This window comes from Daphnia pulicaria, chromosome 6, assembly GCF_021234035.1.
Source record: "Daphnia pulicaria isolate SC F1-1A chromosome 6, SC_F0-13Bv2, whole genome shotgun sequence".
Lineage (NCBI taxonomy): Eukaryota > Metazoa > Arthropoda > Branchiopoda > Diplostraca > Daphniidae > Daphnia > Daphnia pulicaria.
The window spans coordinates 12,094,490-12,120,412 of NC_060918.1; the positions used below are offsets into that span (position 1 = coordinate 12,094,490).

At 39.1% G+C, this 25,923-nt stretch overlaps 8 protein-coding genes and 2 long non-coding RNA genes across 18 annotated transcripts in view; 5 read left to right on the forward strand and 5 right to left on the reverse strand.

Moving 5' to 3' along the window:
* Nucleotides 1-25,663, reverse strand: part of LOC124344219 (extensin-2-like) — a 271,667-nt gene extending 246,004 nt beyond the window's left edge. Inside the window, exon 1 of the mRNA XM_046797730.1 lies at nucleotides 25,558-25,663. The gene's annotated coding sequence lies outside the window, so the exon portion shown is untranslated. The remainder of the gene's footprint in view (nucleotides 1-25,557) is intronic.
* On the reverse strand, nucleotides 44-6,432 carry LOC124344164 (proton channel OtopLc-like). Of its 2 annotated transcripts, XM_046797636.1 has the most exons (14): nucleotides 4,654-6,432; nucleotides 4,344-4,437; nucleotides 3,960-4,242; nucleotides 3,758-3,802; nucleotides 3,591-3,654; nucleotides 2,999-3,489; nucleotides 2,807-2,899; nucleotides 2,468-2,678; nucleotides 2,029-2,184; nucleotides 1,602-1,861; nucleotides 1,219-1,452; nucleotides 909-1,104; nucleotides 711-828; nucleotides 44-637 (listed from the first exon to the last, which is right to left on the reverse strand). In XM_046797636.1, exons 6-14 carry the CDS (start codon nucleotides 3,047-3,049, stop codon nucleotides 547-549), a joined length of 1,410 nt encoding a protein of 469 aa, XP_046653592.1. In that variant the 5' UTR covers nucleotides 3,050-3,489; nucleotides 3,591-3,654; nucleotides 3,758-3,802; nucleotides 3,960-4,242; nucleotides 4,344-4,437; nucleotides 4,654-6,432; the 3' UTR covers nucleotides 44-546. The 2 variants fall into 2 exon arrangements, with proteins under 2 accessions (XP_046653592.1, XP_046653591.1); XM_046797635.1 differs by having other exon boundaries at nucleotides 3,758-4,242.
* Nucleotides 7,103-9,248, forward strand: LOC124344172 (histone PARylation factor 1-like). 6 transcript variants are annotated; one of them, XM_046797647.1, is made up of 8 exons: nucleotides 7,104-7,347; nucleotides 7,406-7,679; nucleotides 7,742-7,884; nucleotides 7,956-8,104; nucleotides 8,188-8,426; nucleotides 8,498-8,751; nucleotides 8,811-8,876; nucleotides 8,972-9,248. In XM_046797647.1, exons 1-7 carry the CDS (start codon nucleotides 7,153-7,155, stop codon nucleotides 8,859-8,861), a joined length of 1,305 nt encoding a protein of 434 aa, XP_046653603.1. In that variant the 5' UTR covers nucleotides 7,104-7,152; the 3' UTR covers nucleotides 8,862-8,876; nucleotides 8,972-9,248. The 6 variants fall into 6 exon arrangements, with proteins under 6 accessions (XP_046653607.1, XP_046653603.1, XP_046653605.1 ...); XM_046797649.1 differs by having other exon boundaries at nucleotides 8,811-8,871; XM_046797648.1 differs by having other exon boundaries at nucleotides 9,022-9,246.
* On the forward strand, nucleotides 9,470-14,736 carry LOC124344090. The gene is made up of 8 exons (XM_046797526.1): nucleotides 9,470-9,612; nucleotides 9,846-10,052; nucleotides 10,176-10,233; nucleotides 10,288-10,394; nucleotides 10,463-10,692; nucleotides 10,753-10,927; nucleotides 11,043-14,133; nucleotides 14,204-14,736. Exons 2-8 carry the CDS (start codon nucleotides 9,895-9,897, stop codon nucleotides 14,630-14,632), a joined length of 4,248 nt encoding a protein of 1,415 aa, XP_046653482.1. The 5' UTR covers nucleotides 9,470-9,612; nucleotides 9,846-9,894; the 3' UTR covers nucleotides 14,633-14,736.
* Nucleotides 14,899-17,889, reverse strand: LOC124344182 (tyrosine-protein kinase CSK-like). Of its 2 annotated transcripts, XR_006919570.1 has the most exons (9): nucleotides 17,486-17,889; nucleotides 17,186-17,405; nucleotides 16,953-17,087; nucleotides 16,749-16,885; nucleotides 16,519-16,686; nucleotides 16,261-16,456; nucleotides 15,803-15,889; nucleotides 15,452-15,730; nucleotides 14,899-15,388 (listed from the first exon to the last, which is right to left on the reverse strand). XR_006919570.1 is itself a non-coding variant. In XM_046797667.1 (8 exons), the coding sequence occupies exons 1-8, from the start codon at nucleotides 17,539-17,541 to the stop codon at nucleotides 15,548-15,550; spliced, it is 1,182 nt and encodes a 393-aa protein (XP_046653623.1). In that variant the 5' UTR covers nucleotides 17,542-17,889; the 3' UTR covers nucleotides 14,899-15,547. The 2 variants fall into 2 exon arrangements, 1 of the variants encoding a protein (XP_046653623.1); XM_046797667.1 differs by having other exon boundaries at nucleotides 14,899-15,730.
* On the forward strand, nucleotides 15,896-16,351 carry LOC124344285. The gene is made up of 2 exons (XR_006919645.1): nucleotides 15,896-16,103; nucleotides 16,217-16,351. It is a non-coding gene; the product is annotated as an uncharacterized LOC124344285 (long non-coding RNA).
* On the reverse strand, nucleotides 18,146-18,906 carry LOC124344245 (thioredoxin-like protein 4A). Its single transcript, XM_046797763.1, has 3 exons — nucleotides 18,677-18,906; nucleotides 18,483-18,619; nucleotides 18,146-18,418 (listed from the first exon to the last, which is right to left on the reverse strand). The coding sequence occupies exons 1-3, from the start codon at nucleotides 18,752-18,754 to the stop codon at nucleotides 18,205-18,207; spliced, it is 429 nt and encodes a 142-aa protein (XP_046653719.1). The 5' UTR covers nucleotides 18,755-18,906; the 3' UTR covers nucleotides 18,146-18,204.
* Nucleotides 19,115-20,781, forward strand: LOC124344205 (polyprenol reductase-like). The gene is made up of 6 exons (XM_046797703.1): nucleotides 19,115-19,519; nucleotides 19,591-19,739; nucleotides 19,806-20,000; nucleotides 20,073-20,195; nucleotides 20,253-20,419; nucleotides 20,498-20,781. The coding sequence occupies exons 1-6, from the start codon at nucleotides 19,332-19,334 to the stop codon at nucleotides 20,588-20,590; spliced, it is 915 nt and encodes a 304-aa protein (XP_046653659.1). The 5' UTR covers nucleotides 19,115-19,331; the 3' UTR covers nucleotides 20,591-20,781.
* Nucleotides 21,549-22,924, forward strand: LOC124344275. 2 transcript variants are annotated; one of them, XR_006919631.1, is made up of 4 exons: nucleotides 21,549-21,588; nucleotides 21,659-21,757; nucleotides 21,827-22,050; nucleotides 22,862-22,924. It is a non-coding gene; the product is annotated as an uncharacterized LOC124344275 (long non-coding RNA). The 2 variants fall into 2 exon arrangements; XR_006919632.1 differs by having other exon boundaries at nucleotides 21,659-21,747.
* LOC124344250 lies at nucleotides 23,995-25,703 on the reverse strand. Its single transcript, XM_046797769.1, has 4 exons — nucleotides 25,602-25,703; nucleotides 25,298-25,319; nucleotides 24,975-25,142; nucleotides 23,995-24,868 (listed from the first exon to the last, which is right to left on the reverse strand). Exons 1-4 carry the CDS (start codon nucleotides 25,610-25,612, stop codon nucleotides 24,722-24,724), a joined length of 348 nt encoding a protein of 115 aa, XP_046653725.1. The 5' UTR covers nucleotides 25,613-25,703; the 3' UTR covers nucleotides 23,995-24,721.
* Between the last annotated feature and the right edge of the window lie 220 nt (nucleotides 25,704-25,923).

The following is a 25,923-nucleotide window of genomic DNA, read 5'->3' on the forward strand; positions in this document are numbered from 1 at the left end:
CGGGGGATTTCTTTCGGATTAATTTTCTGCCGATTTTTTTTTCTCCTCCTGTGTGATGGACATATGGGACGTTTCCAAACTTTTCATTTGCATTCATCACGATCCGCCCTCCGCTAACGAGTTTCTCACACAGCCAAAACTGGATATATATGACGTGCTTAAAAAAGCCATTGTACGCAATAATGATAACGTTATCATTACCTTACTATCACATGAGTGTATTTGTCCATGTGGCTGACATTTGACGAAGAAAGAGTAATTTTACGAGAACGGAATACAGAATTGCATTTGAAAATTAATCGAAAATGAGGTCGCTCGTTTTTTTTTAAATTGTTTCTTTTCTTTTTTCAATTTCATCATCGTTATTTTTTTCCCCAAACACTGACAACTCAATGTTGAGCATTTTTTTTTAAATATTTTTTCTAGATAATATTTTTATTTGTGTGTGTGTTTTGTACGTTGGAAGCATTTGGAACGAGTACCATGACGCGCCGATATATTTCTGCTGGCTCATATCCATCATTCCTTTTTCCATACATCTCTCCTTTACATTTTTTTTTCAAAAAATACAATACTGTTTGGAGAACGGTGGGTATTGTACACGGGAGGGCGTAGTTGAGGGACCGCCTCATCATCGCTAAAAATCGCGAGCGAAACAGAATTACACTTGAAATTTGTTCACGTATAGTAGGAACCCAAGTCCTTCTCACTGTTCTGGTGCTTCGTAGGCAGATTTCCAGATGTCGACCAGGCACGAAGCCGAGTGAAAGCGATAAAACAGTGTCAATGGCAGAGTGACGTGACTGAGCAGCGTCCAAAGTGGGTGCCCTGATCGCGTGTCGTAAAAATCGTGTCAATATTGAGTCGAGATGAATGCGTCCATTTGGCTCCAATAACCAGCCACTCACCGTAAAAATGGATGCGGTCCATATTGGTCTCGTAGGATTTGATTTCCAGCGTTTCCATAAACCACATGGACAAATTGCAAACGATGAGGAAGGTGATGACTTCTCGTCCCGGTCTAGACGCCTGCATTTCGACACTGCGGCTGCAGCGGCGCAGGCCGTCGATGATTGTGGGCGTTTGCAGGATGACTTGAATCACCTTCGGGAATGACCAGTCGAAATCGAGGTCGAGGAAATTGAGTTGCACAATATTATTATTTTTTTTTTTTCCAGTCAGGGTTTTCTATAAATTATTTTCTCTTTATTTGTTTACCTGGAGGATGGCGACGAAAAGTGCCATGTAGTTGGAATAGGCCATAGCGGGGACGATACTGAAAATGCCATAAAGGAAGAAGGAAGGAATGCAAATGAAGAGGAGCAAGTCGTCGAGCTGGGAGACAGGATTGGCGTTGATGTCCAATACGGCGAGTTGGCGGCACGCCAAGCCAGCGGCGCAAATCATTAGAATAAGCAACGTTGACTCTGAGACAAGACCGATCCATATGCCCTTTTTATTAGACACCATTTCCAGCCAAATGAAAAAAAAAAAAAAACGAAAAAGGACGTGATGCTGATCATTTTACCTTAGTTTACCTTAGTTGAAAAAATGAGAACAAAAGGATATTTAAAAAAATAAAGTAAATAGGAATTTCATACGGTGGTCACGTAACGGCGATTGCTAAAGGCTAGGAAGAAAACGATAATGCTGACGGCGGTGGCGACCATGACCACCAGTCCAGCAAACAAGCCTCGGTTGGCCGAAGAGCAATCAGCGTGAATAACCAGATGATTACGTAGTAGCAGTTGATGGTCGTAATGGTTGTTACGACTCGGAGAGGTTGACCTGCTACCGTCGCCCGATCTGTAAGTATCGTCCACTTTGCCAACATTTTGCCACATTATGAACCAAATACCAACTGCGACAGAAAGAGAAAATAAGAGTTTTAAAGTTGGCAGCTAGATCACTCGGGGCTATGTGGCAATAAGAGATTCAATTCGAGATACTCTAAACGTAATTGCGCTGAAAGTCCAAAAAAGGAAAAAGAAACGAGGTAGTAGCACACCCGTCATAGATAATGCGTACCTACTAAAATGCTGTACTCGATGCTAAATGGATAAAGATACGGCGAGAAGGAGAGAATGAGAGCGGAGAAGTCACTGCCTTCGGCGCAGCGCATTGCGCTCAGGACGGTGCCATTCCACAGCATCCCCATCAGGTTTGAGTTGCTGTTGGTGTACTCTGCGTTCGTTAAGGGGAAATTTGTGTCGGTCACTCTATAGCCATGATTATATTTTACACGGAATACACACACACCGGGCACAAATGATAATAATGACACGGATATGAAAGCAAGAGCGAGAATTTATGGCCGTAAATTACAGACTACGAGGGATAGAAGCGTGTACACATATAGATGCAGTTATAGCTTCCAAAATAAGAACACAAGGGGCATTTAACTTTCGCAAAGTGAAATGCAGTGAAATTGAAAACGGCCAAAATCTAATATGTGTTTTTTTCATACCTTCTCCAGTCAGATTCATTAGGTACGACATCGTCGTAATAGCGGTGTCACTCTCGGTCTCGGGTTTCTGTTGATGATCTTTTAGGAGTCGCCGGTGGTGTAGACTGTCGACCGTTTCGTTGCGAACACTCCAGAACCAAAAGAAGAGACTGGTAGCCATCGAGTGCATGAGGGCGAAACGGGCCAAGTCGTTCCATCGATTAATCATCACCTGTAGTGTACGTTTTAAGTGCCTATTAGAAGCTCCGTTCATCTGTTTGATTGCTTTTGAACGATCTTCTTTGGCGGCCAGCAGAAAACTGACACTACACCTTGTACGTGTGTGTGTGTATACATTACGTTTGAGTATTTGAAGAGAATGAATAGCTGGTAAAATGAGTAAACGGGCAGCAGCAGATAAAGGATCAGTGCGGTCGTGTCGGCACAGTCGCGCTGTAAGAGAGAAGAAAAAACAAGTTGCGGCAAACGAATTGCAAGCGCTGTTAATCCAAACGACTTTTATGACCGTGCTGTAAAGAGGATTTAATGTACTTGTATCGTGGGATCTTGGCTGGTGAAGTGAAGTATTTGCCGGGCGAGCATCAGGCAGCTGTGTATTAAATGTCCGAAACAAAATCCTGAAGACAAAAAGAGTGAGAGAGATACACTTGCGTTAAATTAGTAATCCTTTTGTATTCCTTTCTTTTTCGAGCGCTTTCATTATCATTTTTTTTTCTGCTCGTTCTTTTTTTTTTTTAATTATTATTTAAAGTCTTATAATAGCATTATGGTCTATTCTTTTGATTGCCTGCAGCTCCTATTTTCAAAAAGAAGCTGCCCGAGTGACGGCCGCGACGAAATGTGTAGCCGTTGACAGCTGAAGTCGTAGAGAATCTTTCGCTATCCAAAGAATGGCAACTCATGCAATCCGGCTCAGTCCACGATGCGGGTTGTTGATGGTCGTTGACAGCGTGTCGCCGCAAATCGATATGGAGAACGACATACCAAACCAGTCCAGGAATGAGTAGATAAATGCTAAAGATCTTTCCCCCATCAACCACAAAAAAACAAAAAAACAAAGAAAAAGTGTCCGCAATTTTCATCAAAACTAACGTTGGAAATGTTGAGCAAGTTGTCGACCTACTTCTCCAATGTTTTTGTCGGGCAAAATCAAATCGGCCACACCAATCACCACGCCCACTGTGACCCTGCGCCCGACAGGTTAAAAAAGAAGGCAGGTATTTTTAGCGCGATGATATGAGAGATGAAAGCCAAGAACATTCTCATTCTTTGTCGCAAGTCTATACGTACAAGAAGATGCAGTAGATAGCGCTGAGCACGACCGAAAGGTTCCCTCTGACAATCCAATCACCCCCCACGAAACAAAAATACGGATTGTATAGCATGTGTTAAAGTATAAACAACGTGATTTGTATATCCTTGAGCAGCACAACACGATGACTCTCGCAGTCTCGCTATGCGTGAGCAAATTCGATGATAGTATGTATAGTACCGCAATGGTGTAATGGTATTCCCGAGAGGGGGCGGGGTGTTTGACCTCACGATGGTTGGCCGCTGTCGGGAGCACGGCGCTGGAACGACGGCAGCAGCAGCAGCCCTGAAAGAATAATCTTGGAAACTCTGCGTTGAGTAACGGCAACTCTCGTCGGTCGCACTGGCTCCAGCCATGGCCTCGAATTGATGGACGTCCAATTCATCCTGCCCGAGAGAGTCAAATGTTGCCGAGAGCTCCTCTTCGTCGCTCGTCTCATAATTCAGCGGTGGCCATCGACGCTCTACCAATCGGGGAGCCGAAGAAAAAGAAGAGGTTAAGAGAATAATGTTACTCATTATTTTCGTCCAGACCCAGCGAACTCAGCAGTTCGACGAGACTTACCATTAAAGTCAACCTGCTGAAAGATGGTCGAGATTGTCGATGATGATTGGGCAAGGGGCACATTTACCACAGTCTTGCTGCCGTCCTCGCTCACCTGTCAAGTTAAATAAGTTCCCTGTTCTTAACCCTTCTCCGTTTCTCAACAAGGATGGCGAACATTTATAGTATTTGTGGCATCTCGGACGCTACTGTGAGGGACTATCTCGAGCAGATATCGCTCTGACCAGCTGCGACGTCAGAAATGCTACGATACAGGAGAAATGCCATCGCCAACCAATCGGCAAGGAAATGTTGAAAATCTCAAACTTACGATAATGCCCTGATGTCCAAAATTCAGCAGTCTTTCGCATCCGTAATAGTACGCCCAGCATGGCGAACTGCTTTCCTCGAAGCACTCATCGGCGGTTCTAAAATCCATCTCAATCGCAAGAGTCGTCGAATTTGCAGGTACCTCAGCACTGATGGTCGAACGTCACTGACAATGTTTATGGCTGGTCGTATCACTCGATTGAGCATTGCGAATTTCTTTTTGCCATTAAATTACGGCTTACAGCTCTGGAAGCCTTGTGCTACTCTCGTTGAAAATGAAGATTGCCGATTGAAATCGGTAAACACAAATACGATCCAGTCGATGTCTTCTACTGATCTGAATCAGTTGAGTGGTTTCAGACCTTTATCACTTTTACCAAGTCGGTTCGTCCTTCCCCATTTTTTTTCCCTCGTTTTGCATCAGTAAAGTAGCTGTCCGTGACTGATGACGCGCAAGAATCTCAGATGATGGCTTTTGCTTATAGCGTGACAGAAAATGGGCGCCGATCGCAGCGAACCAGTATAGGACCGAGTGAAAGTTCCGTCACTGCATTTCTTTTTGCTATAAAAAACAAACAAGACAAAGACAAAATAGTTCCCGTTAAAGGACTCAATTCAATTCATGGCTTTTTTCATGCTTGCGTAACATAAAAAGCGTATGAGGGGTCCTTATCGGCGCAGAAAAAATTTAAATGACGTAAAATATTATATTCTAACCATCAAATTTTGATTTTCTACTTGGTAGTCTAGTTCTCACAGAATTGCGTACTTTCTCTCCAGGAATTCGTGTAAAGATAACTAAAAATATTTTTGATTTGTTGCGGGTATAAACTTTTTGGCAAAGATGTAAGTCAGCAGGGAAGAGCTAAGCCGATTTGACAAAGAAATTTATTACAGCCTTTTTTTTTGGGGGGGGGGGGGGGAGGGGGGATAAAGACACTACGATGACACATTTTCTTTTATAGACCATCAAGTCTGTACAGTGAACCAAATATCTATTATACGATAGCCTACTTTTCTTGAATTGTTTTGCGGAGCGACAAATCATCGCCGATTCTTAAAACCAAGGGAATTGCTTATGGAGACGTTCAAAAGAACTGTCGAAGACTATACTAGAGAATAGTACATTGTTAATATAAAACTGTTCTTTTTTGTGAAATGAGTAATTTGGGAGAGAGAATAGCCAGTATTAGGCTCTTTTTTTTTGTGAAACCCAATATTCGAAGAACACGGAACCATTCCAATCGCACCACTCTTAACCCATTTTAAAATTCACAATTCTGTATATTTTTTTTGCTCAATACCTGGAAATGGATGAACCACAAGAAACTCGTTAGCGTGTCTTGTTCTCCGAAACGCCATCGGCCAAAAAAGGTAAAGGTGGCCTCTAGTTCCAGTAACTTCACGGGCCAAGTTGACCCAGACCTTCCTCGTTAAATCAACCGCAAACCACAAAATGATTCAGGCAGTCAGGCTGATTCTGATTCGGCCGTCATGATTGGCGTGGAGAACAAGATAAGCTGAAACACCTGAAATTGCGTCCACGGTTTTTCTTTCTTACTTTGGTTACGCAAAGGTGATCAACAATTCTCAAGAAATTGGGGAAAGAGCTGTTTTGTTCTGTACATGCCTAAAGTATACGCCGTACAAATTTTTGTGGTGTTTCTAGAATTTTATTGGCAGCTTTTTAAACAACCTCCATTCGTGTCTGCTCGTAATTTAAATGCCATCAAACTGATTGACTTAATTCAGAGCTTCTACTTCATGGAACCCAAATAGACAGAAGTAATTCATAGCAGCGCATTGACGGTACCGGTAATGTACCGAAAAGGAGGCCGACGGTTGGAATTACAAAGCGGGTGCCATACATCAGCAATTTTATACGTCAAATTCAACATCTGGTCTTGTGAAAGACAAAGAAACAAAGTAATTTGGGATCCTGTAGTGCAGTATCACTTCAAGATACCATATAAGGCAATCTTCAATTATTCGTTGAGGCCAAAAGAGCTAGGAACCATTCCTCTTGCGTTAATTTTGTACAGTAGATACGATACTTGTGATGGTAGTACTATGCCATACTTATTTACAACCAACAAGAACAAAGTTATTCAATTTTGTAACCTGTCGATGATTTAACCCTATAAGATTCGGTTAAAAATTTTGTTTTACAAATGGTGACGTGTACAACCTACAGCGGTACGCATGCTGTCAATAGCTATAGCTATAGTTTAAACTACGATCACTAGATTAACTATTAAATCTGAATTAATTACTAAACATTTTTCTCCCAGAAGGATTACAAAGAGTAAAATTAAAACAAAAATAACTAGGAGAATAAAGCTGAATAAAGTAAAATACAAATACCATACCATCTATGGCTCTGCAAATACTAAGACTAAAATTTGCGCTTTCAAAAATCAATAATTATAAATTAAAAACTGGCAACAAAGCATGTTGTTGTTTTTACAAACTGGGGATTCGTTGATCAGCGGCAGGAAGAATGGATTCTAAACACGAAGCTCTGAAGAGAAAAAGAATTAAAAGTGATGAAGCGTCATCAGACAGCGACACCGAACCGAAGAAACCTCTCTGTAAATATGGTGAAAAATGCTACCAAAAAAATCTGAATCATATACAGAAATTTCGGCATCCTCACAGAGACAACGTCGTCGTTAAACCTAGGCCTAAATTAGAAGTAACTATTTCAAAGAAAAGAAACAGTATTACTTAATCAAACATTTTTATAATTATAGGATGAGAAGGGGGAAACAACTGATGAAAGTGTGATTGCTTCAGGCTCAACTGAAATTGTAGAACAAAAACAAACTGGGATTGACGATAGCAATAATCTCTTGGCAAATCAGGAAAGTGAGCCCCAGAAAACTAAATTGGAAGCTGATGATGAATTGCCACCTTCACCTGAAGATGTGAAGGAAAATATAAAGCTTAAGTTCCTTGTTGACATGCCAGATGATTTTTATGAGTTCTGGGCATTTTGCCAATCTATCTGTTCAAAAAATACTTTAGGTAAGCTACATAAATTAAGGCAATATACATTATTTAAATTCTGAGTTAATGGCCATCTTAAGAAACATTTAAGGATTCTCTTGGACTAGAATTAGTTGGTCCATTTCAACTACTTGAACAAAACTCAAACAGAAGTAAACCAAAGGGAAAATGCGGCAATTCATTGACACAGTGGCGATTTTATTATGATCCACCTGAATTTCAGGTAGAAACTAAACTAAAAAAATGATCCTATTTCCAGATTATAAGATCTTTAACTTTAATATCCTATTTCAGTGTGTAATGATTGATGACCTAAGCAAAGGATTTCATATAGGGTATTTCCGTGACGTCCCAAATGAAATGCCAATGTTTGTTGGTTCCAACACGGAATCAGAAGGCTGTGTTTTAACTCCCATGAGCGATAATCTCTTCTCTGCTCTAAGGTATGCATGTATTGAGAAAAGAAAATTGAAACGCGCAGACACATCACTCTAGGTTATATAATTAATTACATGTTTATATGTAGTCAGATAATATCTGCGAGGATTAAGAAAGCCGACCCGTTTAAAAAAAGCCAACTGGCTACGTTGAAAAAGCAATTAGAAGATTGGGCAAACAAAAATGATATCATAATTGAGCCCCAGAGTGAGATTTTAAAAAAGAGAAAGAAGCTCATGGTTGCTAAGACGTTTTACGAATGTGGCATTGTGGTTCCTGTAGATAAAAAAACCCAAGTTGGTTATAGAAAAATTCCAGAGACAGATGGTAAGAAGACTTCTTTTCATGTTAATTCATGTGAATTAAATACTGAAACTTATTTTTATCTCCTTCCTCAGCTAACATAAAAAAAATTTGCAAAAAAATTGTTGAAAGCCCAAATTTGTCTGAACAAAATAAGAACAGTGATGCCCTTCAAGAATTGGTGACTTATGTGCAGTATGCTAACGATGAATCGGACTACGGAATGGGCTTAGAGCTTGGTTTAGATTTGTTGGCCTATGGAGGAGATGTTTTCCATCCAACAATACTTCATCTACTGAGCGTTGCTTACGAACTGCTGGAACGCCATGAATTCACCGTTATTCTCCAGGTAATCCGATAACAGTTATTTACCTTGTCTTATTAACAGCTGTATAATTATTTAAAAAGGCACACATGAAAAAAAGACGGCGATTGGCCAAGAACGATGCCGTAAAATAGATGCACTTTTGTACGGTATTTGATTTCAATTTAATGATTATTTCATAAAATGCCTGGAGTGAAGAAATAAATATAATTTTTCTAAAATTTTGTATATTATTTCTTCTCAGACCACCATGATCAGGATACCATTAAAGATTTTGTGTGCCTTCCTTTTTAGGTGCAAACTAAAGCGAAGATCCCCCAACAAGTTTTGAAACATTTGTAAGTATGGATTGGTTTTTAAAGAAGAATTATTTCAGTCTAGCAAGTAGCAACCCTAGTCTTGTTTGGCAAGACTCGCGAGCATTCTCGAAGCTGTTGCAAACAAGAAAATAAATTAAATTAATCTCCGATTTGAATGTGTTAATTTAACTAAATCGAAAAAGAAATCTAGGGAAACGAAATCAAGAATTCAAGATGACTGCAAACTACTGTAAAGTAATCAAAGAAATAGAAAAACTTAAATAATTACCTATTTTTACAAAAATAAAAAAGAAAGAATTTCCATGTCAACTTTTCACATATTAATGCTGCTGCTTCATCCTTCGTAATTCGTATTTTTTAAAGTTGAAAATATTTTTTATTCCGTTCATTTTATTGCATTGTAGAAATTGCGACGTTGCAGTTAACTGTTTCACGGGATAATTGACGTTTTAACCGTCTAACCCATCTCATTTATTTGCTCATTGACTTTGGTAGAATTTGGACCTCATCTTGTACTAATATCTAATACAGCATATATTCACACATTTTCACCAGCGAATTATAGGTAAATTATAATATTAATTATTATACAAAACGCGTGCTGTCCGCATGGTGAATCTGTCCATTCACTGACTGACACAGTGAGACGAAATTTTATGAATAGACGACGTTCATTGTTGTAGACTTCAGAAACCTGTTGCATGTGTCTAAATTTCTTACTATTTTATTTCTAAAAATTTTATGTGTTTGCTGTTTAAGTTCACCGTAAGCATTATCTTAAATTACAATTATTTGTAGGACAAAATTAACCTGAAAGCGAGGATTGCAGACAAAATCATTTTTCAAAATGAGACGAGTAACTCAGCGAGCTCCAAGAAGGATTGTGGATCGTAGCAATGGAGAATGGGATGAATTTGACCCAAGATTGAATGATTATTCTGTTGATAACTTTTATACTTCAGGACCAGGGTTACATTTACCTCCCAATATGCCTTATGCCATGAGGTATGTGTTATATTTAAGTAATTCTTTTTAAATAATTAATTTATAGAGTTCACACAATCATGATTTAAGAAATAGACTGTCTGTGCAAATACTAGTTTAAGATATGTATGTATTGTTAATTAGGAAAACTGCAGTACCCTACAAGCTCTTTGTAAGCGGAATCCATTCTCATACTACGGAGGTAACTTTTTAAGAAAAAAAAGTTTCCTGTTTATACCATTTTCTTTACTAATAGGAAGGAATCAGACACATCTTTAGTAATTATGGTCAGCCACTTTCTGTATTCAGGACCAGGAACAAATGTCAACAACCTATTGCATTTGTGGAGTTTGAAACTCAATGGTAAGTCTTGTATTGCGCACAAGATATATAAATCTTCTGTTTTAATATCTTTATTTCTCTAAATGTAGTGAAGCAGACAACGCGATCGTTGAGCTAGATGGAAAACCACCTCTCAACTGGGAGGTGGCCTATGCCATGTCGCGTAAAAGTGAAGAAATACCTTATCAGCAATTTGCTAGTCTCATGCTAGATTCGGATTTCGAAAGACAGACACCAATGTTTCAAATCGCTGGTGTAGGGAAACAAACTTTTCATTCCAAGCAATCTCCTGTTCATAGAAACACAGAATCTTCAATGGGTATGTGATCACGAAAAACGTTTTTAAGACTATGCTAATCTTTGAAATTTTCATGAATAGAACCTGTTCGCGTGACTAATAACTCTACAAAAATCCCGACTGAACGATTCCCGCCTTGTTTTGTTTGTGGAACTGAAGCGTCCCTTGTTTGCACTATTTGTAAGACTCGGTACTGCTCTCGAACATGCCAAGGAAGTGATTGGCCTACTCATCAGCCTATTTGTCGACCACCACCGTAAGTATTTGAGTAGTGAAATTTCATGTGTTAGATCACTCGAATTTTCTTACTAGTTAGCTGGCTAGCTAATTGCACGTACTAATAGGTTGTTTTGTATTTGTGACGAAATTAGGGCCCTGGAGTCGGCAAATCTGAATTCGGACAAAGGTAATAGAGCGACCCAACTGCATGCATCTTCTGGGAATGGAATGGTCGCTAGTGCTCGAGAATACCCCAACAATTCTTTTCCTCGGGTAAGCGCTGGAGCTTCAGCTATTATTCAGCAAGACCGTGGCGTTCTGTTGGAAGGAATGAGACGACAGCAGCACACGGTTGCATCTGAATTGACCAGACCTCAGTCGTGCACAGTTAAGGGTATACATCCAATAGACCCATCTGGGGCTTCAAATCATCGACCTGTGGATCTGTCAGTGACGATACATCGTAATATCAATTTTGGATCAAAAACAATTTCTCCTGACATGAGAATTGTGCAGGACAACAGTGATGTGCCTGTCCATTACGAGAAAAGTCGCCTAGATGGAAAAGGTTTGAACCTGCATGCAACTCCCGAAGTTCAACCATCAAAAGGTTGTTTGAATAATCCCAGCAGAAACAGCAGACTTGCCCATCCACACAGCAATATGAGAAGCGGCGCATCACCCGTGGGCAGTGAGCCAGTGTCACGCGAGCGTCAGTATGATAATTCATTATTGGGAGCAATACCCAAACATCGCAATATTCCTAGGGCAACTAATATTCCAAGAACTCCAAATGAATCGCCTCCTCACAGAGCGTCACAACCTCAGACTTCCAGGACGGCGAAAATCTATGCAACAGAGTTTTCTTCTAGAGAACTGACACTGCCATCTGACAAGCCCCAGCAAGTTTCGGTCTGCTTTGTCAAATCACCATCCGAATTCTTCATTCAGTATTATGCATTCCGAGAGACACTCACCAAATTGATGGAAAGCATCAATAAATCAGCTGCTAATTCTAATCCGCTAATTAACCCTGTGGAAGGAATGCCTTGCGTCGCATTTTTCCCTGATGATGGTTCTTGGAACCGGGCCCAGATTCTGAAAGTCTTATCGGATGGCATTGGAATCCGCTACGTCGATTTTGGTAATACGGTTCAAATGCCAAACAGTTCTGAATTGTGTCGAATGATGGAACACTCTCTCAGTGAGTATCCATTTTATGCCATCAAAGTCAAATTGGCTGACGTTGTTCCTGTAAACGGGAGCAGCTGGGACACGGACACCAATAGAAAATTCAAGGACATCGTATTAAACCAAGCCTTCTTGATGGAGTGTGTTCAGTTGGATGCAGATGCTATGAGTGTTAGGCTGAAGAACCCAGATGGAGTTGATTTAGTTTCTCACCTATTACATGAAAATCTCGTCAAAAGCTCAATTTTAAAGGCTTCAGATGAGTTGGATCGTATTCCGTCTGCTGATGGAATTCCTTCACTTCCACATCTCCAGCACTTGGTACAAAAGCCGCAAATCCTTCACTCACAGTTCCGTGGTACTTCCACCACAACATCTTCTTTAGTAAGAAGTCCACAAGCCTCGGTTCAAGCTGCTGTTCCAAAAGAATTGGCTTCAACTACTTTAACGGTACCTTCGCAGACATCATTTCCGGGACATTCCCCAACACGAGCTGCTTTGCGACATGATGCCTGTGTTATACAACCACGTGCTCCAACAATACCTTCAGTTCCCGTTCGTCCGAATAGCTTACCTATCCACCAAACTGTGCCATCAGTTTCTTCCACTCCATTGACACCAAAGGCCCATTCTGTCATCGAAGTTATTGAAGCTGGCTCAAAAGTTATGTTCCAAGTCACCAAGCCGCTAAACGGAGGCGACCATTTCAGTGGAATGCTTGTTCGCGGCGAGGAAGATTTGCCCATCTTTGAATTCAGTTCGTTTGCAGACACCATTGAAACTGTTCCCGATTTCAGGCCAACCGTTGGATCAGTTGTGGCCGCTGTCTTTTCCGCTGATAGCCAGTGGTACCGTGGCTGCGTAACCAAAGTGCTGAAGTCTTCCTACAATGTTCTCTTTGTCGACTTCGGAAATGAAGACGAAAATGTTGTCTCAGTGAAGCCTATTCCGGCGAGTTTTCAACATGAAATGTTGGCTATCAGATTGAGTCTTGTTGGAAATCTTGCTTCGCCAACGAAGCAATATGCGGAAGAAAGTATGTTTCCAGATAGCAGCCATTCACTAGAGATCACTAGCAAAATGGCCGATGGCTCAGCTCTGGCCAAATTCGATGGAGAAAATGTTCCAACTTGTATCGTCAAGATAGAACCGTGGACCTCACTCTTGGCTGAACCAGAAGCCGAAGTGTCTCCTGCGGCAGAAGCGTCTCCTGCTTCAAAAGGGTCTCTTGCACCTATACCTAACATATCTTCGCCGAATTGGGAAGTTGGATTCTCGTGCAACGTGATTCCGCTTGCTGCTGAAGACCTTGATTGTATTTACGTTCGGGAGGACACAGAAGAAACAAAAGCATTGACTACCAAGATTCAAAAAGAGCTGAAAGGATATTTTCCCTTCAGTGTGAAGTTACCAACTGTTCCAGCTATAGGAAGCTGTGTGGCTGCTATCTTCTCAGATGATGGCGAGTTATACAGAGCTCGGATTACCGATATTAATGGAGAAGCCATTAGTATAATATTTGTCGACGTTGGAAAATCATCTACAGTATCCCTTAGTGGAATCCGAGTGCTTCCTGATTGCTTTTATGATTATCCTGCCTGCTCCAAAAGAGTTTCTCTTGCCCGCGTGGAAAGGTCTGCTGGTTCTCTTCCCACGACCGTTCAAGAGTTGCTGACAAACTGCATTAACAAACTTTATAAAATGTTTGTAATGCCGTCGACGTCTGAATGGACAGAATGCACCTTAATGCAAGATGGAGAAGTTCTTAATGAACAGATAGCTGACTGTCTGGAACGACTGACCAATGCCACGAGCCACCCATCAAACCGTATGCCTGAACTTGAAATCGCCTCTCCTGGTGATGTTTATATACCTGGAGAAGTTGCCCCTGTTGACAATACCTTGAGTGATCTGAGCTACGACGATGGTATTTTTATGGATCTGCCAGAAGAAGGATCTTTTGAAGCTGTAGTCACGTGTGTAGACGGCCCTCAGCTGATTATGATGCATGCTGCAGATGAACAGATATCGAAGAAACTTGCAAAATTAGAGGTATAGTATGTGCATCCATTATTTGCAGATCATAAAAATAAGAATTTTTTCTTTTTTTTTCCGCGTTCAGGAGGAAATGGAAGATTATGCAAAAGCTATCGCTCGTGGACATGGACCTAAGTTGAACGAAATTTGCCTTGCACTTTACCCTGATGGCAAATGGTCCCGATCAGTATGTTTAGACGTGATTGCTGATCCAGCTGGTAGTCGATACATGTGCATGCAAGTTGACTATGGAGAGACCCACATCATCGACATTGACGACATTCGACGTATTCCGAGGAGATTTATCGACTTTTTGCCTTATCTTGCACAACATGCCATCCTTGAAGGAACAGATGCAATGGAAGAAGTAAAGCAGGACCTGGTTACTCGTTTTAGTGACATCCTGCCAAAAAACAGCAAGGTAACTGTGAGTGTAGTTAGTCGCGTCGAGGTTACGTACATCGTTCGTATTCCCGAGGTTTCTGAAATTCTAGCTTCGGAAGGTTTGCTCTAAATTAAAATTAAAACGAGAAATTCGCCGCGATTATTTTAAACGCAATCACTTCATTTTGTTTCATTATGATTTTCGCTTCAAACTAAAGCAACTTTTTCTTTGTCCATCAGTCTCATTGTAATTTTAGTTTTCATTGAATTAATGAAAGGGCTTTTTTTTTTAAAAAAAAAGCTTACTTGTACAAACGACTGGAGGAGTCGTTAAGAAATCTGGAATTGTATAATTTGTCTAATAAAAACTTTAAAAAACATTTGAAGGAAAAAGGATAAAGGCGTATATAAATGTATTACACGTATTAATTTAATTTTCAAAAAGAATCAAACAGCAGAGGTAAGCACAACCAGATTATGTACAGTTAACACGGTCAAGGCAGGCAATAATCGTAACATTATCGTAAACAAAAAATTAATAGGGCAGATTGATCGGATATTCAGGACGATTGAAAAAAAAAATGTGTTAAAACGAAGCCTAAAGAATGATCAAGGAAGATGGGGCAAAAGGAAGCTCCGAGGACGTCGCAACGTCTTGGCTTGATTTGCACTGTGGCTTAATTTTCTTTGGATGGTGATTTCGATGTTGAATTTTTTAAATTATAGATAGGCTTTTTTTTTTTTAGATAACGATGGATTCGAACTGATGATGGTTGGCACGTTTGTCATTTCTTGATCTGAAGCGCAAACCTTAGTTTAATTTTACCTCTTTTCCTGGTGGGTTCTCCAAGTTCAAGAGAGGATCGGCTCGATGCCCCATTGACGTCTGTCAAACAACTCCAATTCATGATTACTTTCGTCATGTTTCCCCAATTTCGTAATTGATTACTTGTTTGATTTCATTGGTCACGGAACCCCGTCGACAGACTGGAAAGGAAATGAAAGGTGGGGTATTAAATGAATCAGTGGGTTAAGTGCATTTGGTTCAGACGAAATTAGGAGTGTCTTTGAGTTGAGCCAGCTGTTGCTTGACTTGGTTGAAAGTGGGTCGCCGATCAGCGTTTAGGTCCCAGGCTTGTCTCATCAAGTCATGAATCTCTTGCGGACAACCCTCAGGTTTTTCCATTCGGTAGCCCTTTTCCACGTGCTTCACAACGTCTGCAAGAGGCTAAAACCAGAGACAAAGAACATCGAATAATTGAATCTATTTGCTAAGAAACAAATAAGGATATAAACTTACAATACGCGGGTAAGGGACTCGTCCGAAAGAGTAGATTTCCCACAGGAGAATCCCAAAACTCCACATATCCGACTTGTTGGAAAATTTCTGTGATAAATATGTGGAATGTTAATGACGAAATACGTGGTGAACGAAACCACAAATGTGACGATTAGAAAATGCTGTTACAACATTCCATTCTATTTTGAGATAGAAAGTTGGAAACTAGACAAAAATTTCTTATAAAAATTTTGAACGTATATGTAGTTGTAGCCCTGTGTGTAACTATTTGATGAATCTTCCTAGTTTGTTAAAAACAAAGGTAAAAAAATCTTCCTAGTTTGTTAAAAACTGAAAAAAAACTAAGTACTTCTGCAAAAGGTTTCTTTACAGCATTTAAATCATTAAGCATTAACTGAGAAATATTTGAATTAGATAACCCATCTCAATAAGCAAATTCGAATGGAAACTATACTTACACTATGTCTCAATGCCTCTGGTGCTGTCCATTTGATGGGGAACTTGCCTCCCTCTTGATTGTATATTTCTTCGCGAGCCAATCCAAAATCACAAACTTTAGCATCTCCGGTCTCAGCGACCAAGACGTTTCGGGCCGCCAAGTCTCGATGAACAACTTTTTTCGATTCAAGATATTCCATTCCTGAACAGGTATCACTACGGAGGTATAAATGAATAAATGAGGTTCGTATAACAATACGACAAGAAAGTATTATTACTAGGCAAATTTGATTTGATCTCGTTTGGTGACATGTAACCGGCCTCTTGAGCGAAGGTAATCTACTAAACTTCCTTTACTCATAAATTCTGTGACCAGGTAGAGGTGCTGATGCTGATCGTTGAACACCAAGCCAAGTAGTTGAACTAGATTCGGGTGACGTAAAGATCTATATCCCAGAATTGAAGATGTTATTATTTAAGGAAAATTTCTAAAATGATTCCTACTTACGTCATTACTGATGCTTCAGCAAGAAATTTTTGTGCTGCTTTGCTTGAATCTTTCAATATTTTAACAGCTACTTTTTCTCCTTTAAAAGAACCTAGCATCACATCACCAAATTCTCCTTTCCCTATTGACTCCTTAAGCTATTTAAAGGGGGAAACTAATTTAGTGAAAACTGGCTAATGTTTGAGGTGTTTTTTTTTCTTTTACTTGGAGATCTTTTTCTTGAATGATCCAGCCTGCTTCCTCAAAGTCCTTTCGATCAACACAGAAGTCCGTTTTGCCCTGTTTAGCAACACTCCTCTCAAGACGGGTACAAAGTCCATCTGCATCCTTTTCATAATGCTAAATATTGTTCAAAAGAAAAATCAATATTAGCCATTCAGATAGTCATAAACCTAAAACTTCCTAGTTTTAATTAATAAAAGCAGAATAGAGCTTACTTCAACAAGCTCTGCCAAGGTAGAAAAGAACTCCTCTTCATCAATGGTCAGTTTGTTATCTTTGTATATGACTCTGTAATGTTGAACCTCCCCTTGATAACTGACACAGAGAGTGTAGTCTCCAGGATAATTGGTAGACTCACGAACCAAGAAAAGACCATCTTCTCTTGGTTGTAGCAGGTTTTCTGCTTGTTCCCTTGAAATTTTCCCATGGAACCAGCTGAAAAAGAAAAACAAGCATAGTTAATGATCAACAGCATGATATTGAATGATGGTAATGGGAAAGGCTGTGACACTTACGGCATTGCATGAAGTTTTACTTCTAGTTTCTTGTTCATTTCGTTGTTTGAAGGCATTCACTAAGAGTAGTTCAATTTCACACTTATACCTTTAAAGGAAGATAAAACCGTTTCAGACACACCTCAAAGGCAACAAAAATATACAGTGGTGCACACGGAGTTCAATAAGTACAAGTTCGTTGTTGGACGGCCACCGGCTGTAAACACCTGTTATCCTCTTCACTTTATGGTACTTTCATGGGGATCAGCACATTCATAAGTAAAAAGTTTTGATGTCTTCACTTAGGGGTATATGACACATTGTTCTAACCGAGCTATCGAAACGGTTACATTCATTTAATCTGACGGGGCGAAACAAGAAACAGGCAGGAAACAGACTGCCGCCATAGTGTCGAGCACCTAGTGGCTTAAGTTTAAACTAAATGGACATGTCACTCTATCTCGAGTTCTTTTTGGGAAGTATTCGTTACCTGCTATAACTACGTACAGTATACGTAAAATAATAAAATAATTGAAATTGAAATAAATTTTCATGATAAGTTAAAAATCACTGTTCGGAAACCTAACCGTAAGTAATATAATGTAATTGTTGTAACGATTGTTGTACGATGTGTTTACTTGATGGTCAATTTATGAGACAAACAATTTATGAAAATGGGGATTCAAAAGTGTCATCATTTATTAGTTTTTAATCCAGTGTCATTTAATTGAACAACACAGTTAATAGCGATATTTGGTAGAATAATCTTTCGGTGAAACAACCAAACCTCGACCTTTTCTGGCTCCACGATAGACTGTTTCCACAATGTCAATCATTTCTTGTTTATCTTCTATTGCCCAGTTGATTTTATTGTTGTTACCAGTGCCTAAATCTATCATAATGTGTTTGTTACGGAAGAAAAACATGTTTGTGCAAGGATCATACAACTCGTACCTATATAGAAAAACAGTGAAAATCATTATTGGGATTCATTCATACAATGTAAATATGAAATTACATCTTATTGAAGTCAGGAACTTGGGTGATATCCACTAAATAGATGACAGCAAAGTTCTTGACTTTCTCTGCAATTTGATAAAGCACTTCATCCATTTTCATGCAAGTTGGGTCCCAATCATGACCAAAACGAATAACCTGTAGTAAAACATGTTTAAATTGATAGTAATATTAACTAGAGAAAGTTTGATTTACCACTAAACGGTCCTCTTCTGAAAGAATTGCTTGATCTACTTGCCAACCATTAACAAGATGCTGTAACATGTAAGACATATTGTTTGATTGATAAAGGTCGTGAAAAAAGAAAAAGCTGAACGTTATTCAAACAGTGCTTAGAAATAGATCTCGCTTCACGTTTTCAAACCTTTCCTTTCAGAAACACGAAAAAGGTAAATAATGCGTCTGTCAACTTCACGAGTAACACGACATCTGTGTGTGAAATTTTCATCCACTTTCTTTTACAAATTCATTCCCAACTCCCAAGGAATATAAACATATTTAACAGTATAAAAAATGTGTATAGTTAACTATAAAATATTTAAAGTTTTACTAATAAAACATTTTAAAAGTAAAATAAAATTTATTTCTAATAAGGGATTATTCTTAAGATCTGGCAAGTGGCAATACTTTCGAATTCCCCCCCCTAGCCCCCTTCCTCTTATCATTTGTTTTCAATTTTTCGTTCAGACTTCATGGCACGGGGTCGCCTTCAGAAACCCGAAAAACCAGTTGTGCTTTTACGTAAAATCAAATCTCTTTTTACAATACCTGTTGAAAACAGACTATGCTTTCAATCTAAATGAATTAATAACTCAGCCATTCCTTCAAGATAGCCAATAGTCTGAACACCATGATCACAATAAGCATTGTTATTACCATCTTTATTTTGTTGAGCATGAGTTCCATTCTTGGTATTCTTGTGTTTGTTGTTGATACTAAGTGGATACCAAAGATTATAATTGATCTCTACTCTTATGGGAAAAGTTGTGAAGGTAAGGTATTTGGCAGTTCAATCAGAACTATCCTTATTCCGAAGAGGTATTAAAGTTACTACTGCTGATTCCTTTACAATTAAAATTAAAATTTATTTTAATCTGCTATGAATTAAGTTGGTTTACACACTTTTATGTGTTTGGAGTATTCTATACATTCCTGGTTCTCATAACAATGATGTGGAAGATTGTGTTGAAGAATCAATTATCTACGCTTGTAACCTCATACATTAGTTTTGTATCACCATACACTCACAATCCTTTAGGTAACTGAACAATTTTAACAAAATTTTATTCATTCTGTATTGTTAAAATATTGTCTACTTATAAAGCTAGCCCTGAGTTATCACTATTAGCTGCTGTACTTTTTTTCCTGCAAACATCCAGGAGGTTGTATGAATGTTTGTGTGTCACTGTTTTTGCTGATTCAAAAATGAACCTTGGCCATTATTTAGTTGGCTATCTACATTATTGGGGGTGTGCCACTGTCATACTTTCATACTCAGCTGACTATTCCAGTACAAATGGTAGGTGTTACCAACACAATATTTTCCCATTACATGATAATCTTTTCTTTAATTTATTGTTGAACAACCTAGATTTTGTATGGATACCAAGTAGCAATGATATCCCTTTACAACCCATTTTTGGCATAATTTTGTTTACTCTTGCCTACTGCCATCAATATATTGCACATGTATCCTTAGCAAATTTAAGGAAAGGTAAAGAATTTTTTTGATTCAAACTTATTATTCAATTTAAGTTTCATTTATTTTTAGATCCAAAAAATAAGCAAAAACATAGTCTTCCCAAAAACGGACTTTTTAACTATGTCTCCTGTCCAAATTTTCTCTGTGAAATCATTATTTATGTCTCTCTATACATTATACTGGGCTTTAATCATTATCCCTGGGCACTGGTAACATTTTGGGTTTTAACAAACCAGGTATGTTTGATAAAATTTTCTCAGAAATTGTTGCTTAACCATGTAATCTGGTTAATTTTTATCTTTTCATACTTGCAGATCATGACTGCTACCATGACCCATAATTGGTATAAATCCAAATTCAAGGAATTTCCTAAAACAAGAAAAGCAATTATTCCTTTCATTTACTGATTACTTTGGAAAACGACGTCAAAAATTACAATTCCTTTAAAGGCATAATGAATTTTTTTTCCCTATGATTAAAAAAAATGTTAATTAAGTACCGTATAGTGATTGTTGTAATAATAAGGCAATTCCAGAGTCAAGGTACAATTGAGCCAATATTGGCTGCTTTTAATTACACGGCATGTCGATTCCGAAAAGATCGCAACCTGGTCTCTGATAGCGCACCAGTACGTTCCCTGCCACACGGTCCATTTGGTTACATTTGTGATTTTTCATCAGCCCGGTCGAATTTTGTAGCCGGTGACGATAAAGAAAGTCTATAACTCAAATCCCTGACAACTTATCTTTATCTTGTTCTTGCTTTCTGATTCTTCTATTCTGCATAAAAAGTCTACGTAAAAAGACAGTCTACCGAAACCGGTGCATCAATAAAGGTAAGAAGGTGGCGTGATTTGTTAAACATAGAGATTCTGTAGACTAGTCAGGTCGATCTCGGATCTGGTACGGCTTTTTTTTTATTCAACATTCTATCACAATTTTGTTTTAATCACTTTCAAAATTAGTCGTTAAGCTAAACATTTTGTCATAGTTAAAGAAGTTTTGAATCCTTAGTTGGTTTCAATATATTATTAAAAATATTTTGAGCTGCGACTGTGCAACCAACTTCAAAACTCATTACCAGATGTCGCTAGTGACGCCCTTGTTTTTACATAGTTAAATCTATTGCCACGACATAAATTTTCATATTTTTATACTGTACCAACTTATTTCTTCAAATTTTAGATGCATACTGTCAGTCATTCCAAAAAGTTGACTTAGCGCTCAGTCACTTTCCCTCCAATAGACCTATAATGTTGTCAAAAGCCTAAAACTCATGTGTGAAGCCCATATATCGTGGAATACAAATGTGCGGAGACAAGGTAATTCCCCATTACTGCTACCACACCAATCACACCACGTCAAATGCCTTACTAAATTCATCACCATTCACCCATATGATAAAGGTAAGCATCAATATAACCTATCAGTCTATCACCACGCTACTGCAATACTTCATAATGACACTTTCTTTAGCATCAGGAAATTTACCTCAACCTGAGGAGTAAGGCTGGTTGCTGTGATTTCCATTTTTGCGGTTTTTATCATGAAACTTCAGTGTGCTTGTTAGTATATGTAAAGATTGAAATGCTTTATTAACTGTTATATTTTCAATTCATTAATGCAATAAATTTTTTTTTACAGAGCATGTAATAGATCCTCAAGCCAATGCTGACCTTAGTCCATGAAGGAAGAGGGACATCCAGCAACGTTCTGCTCAATCCTTAACTTCCCGACGTACGCTCATCTAGCTTCACTACTTTTGCTGCTACAACTTGTCTTACTTCACCGACGAGTTAGAACACTTCAGTGTTCGCTACCCTTTGCTGTTACACACCTGCAGTTACTCACCACGGGATTATGCCCAGGTACCCGACAATTGACTTACTTTCGTAGATTATCTACTAATAATCTAGTTGCGTTAAACTCTGTGTCTGTGTAATAATTCCAAAATCAGGCCCTTCTTGCGCGCAAACAAAGTTTTACTTGGACGTTTCTTTTTTCTAACGCTAGATGGCTTTTTGAAAATTTGCAGCTGTCAAAACAGTCAGTTTCAGTTACTTTGCACATCTTTTTAAACATTTATTGGCAGTTATTTTGTTGAAATATTTAGTGATAACTAACGATAACTATTACCCCAACAAAGCTCACTTGTTAGATTTTTAAAAATGTGTTTTTTTCTACTTTCGGTTTTCTCATTTCTGTCAGTAGTTAAGTAAATGTTGATCTGACGCACAAAAGAACCACATATTCGTGATCCTCGTAAAATTTGTGTCAAAGTTCATGTTCTGTTTTTTACGTACGCGTACTTCCGGTTTTGAGAATTTTCCTGAACTATAGTTCAGGAAAATTCTCGATTTTGGCCAAATTTTGGATTTCGTTTAAATCACATCTTATCGACCCCAAATTTTATGGGGATCACGAATATGTGGTTTAATTTGACGACAGCTCAATGGTTGAGGCGCTGTGGTTACTTCCGGTATACTTCCGGAATTTTTTTTAAAGACTAGCAAGTGAGCTTTGTTCTGTTTACAGTTCTCAACATTGCAAGCTTGATTTAAACTTTAAAAAATTGCATATTTAAATCTTTGAGCTAAAAAACCTGATTCTTGTTTCTATCGGTATTATGTAACTTTTATTGGCATGTCACTAAATAAGAATTGTTTTCTCTTTAATCAGGTAATGCAGAAGAGACGTCGAGAAGATGGACACCAAAACATCGCCGGTATCTCCAAAATGTCAGCGTGGATAATCATTTGTTGTTGGTAATATGTTTGTGTTAGTGTTAGTTAACCCGTTGTCTGCCACGCCTTTGTCCTCCCCTAGCTCCTTAGCACGGGCTGCGTGCGCTGTTCGGTCTCGTAGTTTTCATGCCGCGGGGTCTGAAAGTCGCACCAGCCCAAAACTTGCCGCAAGGTGCCTGATAAGGCAATGCACTATAGGGACTTCCCCCTTGTCGATACGGTGATGGATTCTCCTGTCACCGTGTCAGCCCGGACTTGTCAGCAATGGCAAGTCCCACTTTGGTCACGAATCCTTCAGACGTGGCGTGTAGAGTAGTAGAGCAACCTACGGGTTGTATGGCGTGGCAGCCAACGGGTTAACTTAAGTGTATGTATGTATGTGATTGTAAAATGTGGTGGAATTGTGGGTGGAGGTGGGACAATAAAGCAATTCCTGTTAATGTTTTTGTTTGCTGTGTCTCATAACAAACGGGATGTGGTGGTGTAGTGGATTAGAGCGTCAACGCTTTATAAAAAGGCAATGAGGCTCTGGTTTCGAAACCCAGCTGAACCCGTCAAAAACCTGTAGCGTCGCGCCGTGGAGAAAGGCAGCATGCATAACACAGGGATCCTTGATTGCTTTCAAGGATATGACGTTAAACATACGGTGATGTGATTAATCACATCTTCCAAATTGGAAACGAAACAGCGTCATTAGATCGGGATTGAATTCCTGCGATAGTGCGCTATATAAATTATACATACATACATACATACATACATACATAACTTATAATCAAAAAATGTTTAGTTCACAACTTGTTTATTTTTTACAACCTCGAAGTTTTACATAATGTATAGGTCCTCTCCAGATTCTACTATGACTTGAAACAACTTCACAGTACCTCTCTTTCGTAACTTGCCCTGCAAATGAAGTTCGTTCAAATACTAGAATATGTCGGAATGCAGAGCGACTAGAGCAATAGTCACCTCCAACATGCGAAATAGGAAACATCCAACAAATATCATAAAACGTCGCAATGTCTAAAGGCTTTCAGGTGGCAAGAGAAGTCGTACAAAATTATTACCTAGGTTAAACAAATTTTATTTCTCTTTAAAGATCAACACTTTCAAGTGACTAGTAATTTTTAAGATATGACCGACAAATCTGAACATAATTATTAAAATTGAAAATTCGACTCTAGTATTAATTAGAAACGTCCCTGTAATAAGTTGGAGAAGCGTAGGGTGTGGTGTAATATTCAGGTGCCTTAGTGGTGTAGTAAATCGGGATAAACCGATAGAGTAATACTTCGGAGGTTCTGTGTAGTTGGTTGGAACAGCATAAGTTGTTATAATATTCGGTTGCCTTGGTAGTGTAGGGCCTCGGTGTAGTAGCTAGGTGTAGCGTAGGTTGTAGTGTAGTAAACTGAAGCCCCGGTGTAGTATTCCGATTCAACGTAGTACGAAGGAGCAGCCACTGTGTAATAAGTCGGGGCTGCGTAATACTTGGACGCCTCAGTTGTAGTTGTGTAGCTTGGGGCAGAGTAATACTTCGGGGCTTCGGTGTAGCGGCTCGGGGAAGCACAAGTTGTGGTGTAATACTCTGGAGCCTTGGTGGTGAAGTACTTGGGCGGCTCGGTGTAGTATTCAGCCGCTTTGATGGTGTAATAAGTTGAAGCCTCGGTGTAGTAGCTAGGAACTGAGTAATACTTGAGCCTCGGTGTAGTACTCAGGATCTTTGGTGATTCAGCTTGGGGCAGCATTAGCTGCGGTGTAATACTCTGGAGCCTTGGTGGTGTAGTAATTATGGCCCTCAGTGTAGTAGCCGGTAGGTGCGAATGTTGTCATTGTGTAGCAAGGCGACGGCGTGGTGCTTTGGTATCCGCCATACCCAGGAGACATGGATACACCAGTGATCGACCCAACCTTCAACGATACGACAAACGGCAACAGCACGACACTACAATCAAATAGGCGGTAATTGATTTGAACATTAATATTCAATATGGCACATTAACAGATAAAAACAAATAATTGATGCAAACTCCGTGAAACAGAATATTTACCCGATTGCGTACTGATAATACGATGAAGAATGCACTTGGTGACAGTGCACTGCAGTTGTTCATCCATGTTTCGTTGCCAGTATTCTTCTCTCCAGCAATCGCCCTGATACAACAGCAAAGTGATGTACGACCCAATTTGATATCACAAACAGACGCAACATCTCCAGCCTAGTAAAAAATTAAGTCCATACCCAATAATTAGAATCTAATTTAACAAGAACTTCATATACTATCTAACAACAACATCAGAGCAGTCAATGTTGGTTAAGTTATAGTCACAAGTATTACAATTTATATGAAATAAAATGTTCAAGGATTCTTACCAACCAGACGTTCGATCGTGCTTCAAGCTCGGTATTGACTCAATAACCAACAAAATTGGAATTTATTTCCAAACCAAAAGCGACAGCCAAATCCGTATTTGCGTTCCAACCGACAGCAGCGACAACTCGGTTTATATCTGCTAAAATAATTTTTAGATTTTAATTAACATCGCTAAAACATGTACTGAAATAACTGTTTACCTTTTGACGATCGTTTAAGGTCAATGCGACCTTGTAGTCTTCCAAATTGCACCCTCAACATTAGCTTTGGGCAACACATTAACACTTTCCGCTTTCACCTTCTCGGTTATCCATTGGCTCAAGTATTTAGGGAGAACTCGGCCTATGTTACCGCCATCGATATTGCGGGGCCCACGTGCTCGTGGGCATCTTTAAGGGCACCGCTCAGGGATTGGAAAAGATTTCGTTTACCACCCAACAAGAAAATAAAGGCCATTTTTAGAGGAATTCGTAGAACTAATTCACAGAAATAAATTGCTAGCAGTTTAAATAGACTCTTAGATACTATCGAGCAGGAAGATTATCAAAGTTATTCAACATTCCATAAAGTTGTAATCATTGAGACTTTTAACGACGAATTTCTTTTGGAATCAAATGTTTAACGC

Coding starts and splice junctions, on each gene's coding strand:
- LOC124344164 (XM_046797636.1), bottom strand. CDS start 3,049: ATGCTCGCCCGGCAAATACTTCACTTCACCAGCCAAGATCCCACGATA. Junction 2,679..2,806: donor TTCTCTTCAAATACTCAAAC/GTAATGTATACA, acceptor CGTACACTACAG/GTGATGATTAATCGATGGAA. Junction 1,862..2,028: donor CGAGTACAGCATTTTAGTAG/GTACGCATTATC, acceptor TTTCTGTCGCAG/TTGGTATTTGGTTCATAATG.
- LOC124344172 (XM_046797647.1), top strand. CDS start 7,153: ATGGATTCTAAACACGAAGCTCTGAAGAGAAAAAGAATTAAAAGTGAT. Junction 7,348..7,405: donor AACCTAGGCCTAAATTAGAA/GTAACTATTTCA, acceptor TTATAATTATAG/GATGAGAAGGGGGAAACAAC. Junction 8,752..8,810: donor AATTCACCGTTATTCTCCAG/GTAATCCGATAA, acceptor TTATTTAAAAAG/GCACACATGAAAAAAAGACG.
- LOC124344090 (XM_046797526.1), top strand. CDS start 9,895: ATGAGACGAGTAACTCAGCGAGCTCCAAGAAGGATTGTGGATCGTAGC. Junction 10,234..10,287: donor TCCATTCTCATACTACGGAG/GTAACTTTTTAA, acceptor CTTTACTAATAG/GAAGGAATCAGACACATCTT. Junction 14,134..14,203: donor AGAAACTTGCAAAATTAGAG/GTATAGTATGTG, acceptor TTCCGCGTTCAG/GAGGAAATGGAAGATTATGC.
- LOC124344182 (XM_046797667.1), bottom strand. CDS start 17,541: ATGCCTTCAAACAACGAAATGAACAAGAAACTAGAAGTAAAACTTCAT. Junction 17,406..17,485: donor GTAAAACTTCATGCAATGCC/GTAAGTGTCACA, acceptor TTTCTTTTTCAG/CTGGTTCCATGGGAAAATTT. Junction 17,088..17,185: donor CCTTGGCAGAGCTTGTTGAA/GTAAGCTCTATT, acceptor AACAATATTTAG/CATTATGAAAAGGATGCAGA.
- LOC124344245 (XM_046797763.1), bottom strand. CDS start 18,754: ATGTCTTACATGTTACAGCATCTTGTTAATGGTTGGCAAGTAGATCAA. Junction 18,620..18,676: donor CAGAAGAGGACCGTTTAGTG/GTAAATCAAACT, acceptor GTTTTACTACAG/GTTATTCGTTTTGGTCATGA. Junction 18,419..18,482: donor GTTCCTGACTTCAATAAGAT/GTAATTTCATAT, acceptor TTTTCTATATAG/GTACGAGTTGTATGATCCTT.
- LOC124344205 (XM_046797703.1), top strand. CDS start 19,332: ATGATCACAATAAGCATTGTTATTACCATCTTTATTTTGTTGAGCATG. Junction 20,196..20,252: donor CTTAGCAAATTTAAGGAAAG/GTAAAGAATTTT, acceptor ATTTATTTTTAG/ATCCAAAAAATAAGCAAAAA. Junction 20,420..20,497: donor TTTGGGTTTTAACAAACCAG/GTATGTTTGATA, acceptor TCATACTTGCAG/ATCATGACTGCTACCATGAC.
- LOC124344250 (XM_046797769.1), bottom strand. Junction 25,143..25,297: donor CACGATCGAACGTCTGGTTG/GTAAGAATCCTT, acceptor ATTTTTTACTAG/GCTGGAGATGTTGCGTCTGT. Junction 24,869..24,974: donor TATTATCAGTACGCAATCGG/GTAAATATTCTG, acceptor ATTTGATTGTAG/TGTCGTGCTGTTGCCGTTTG.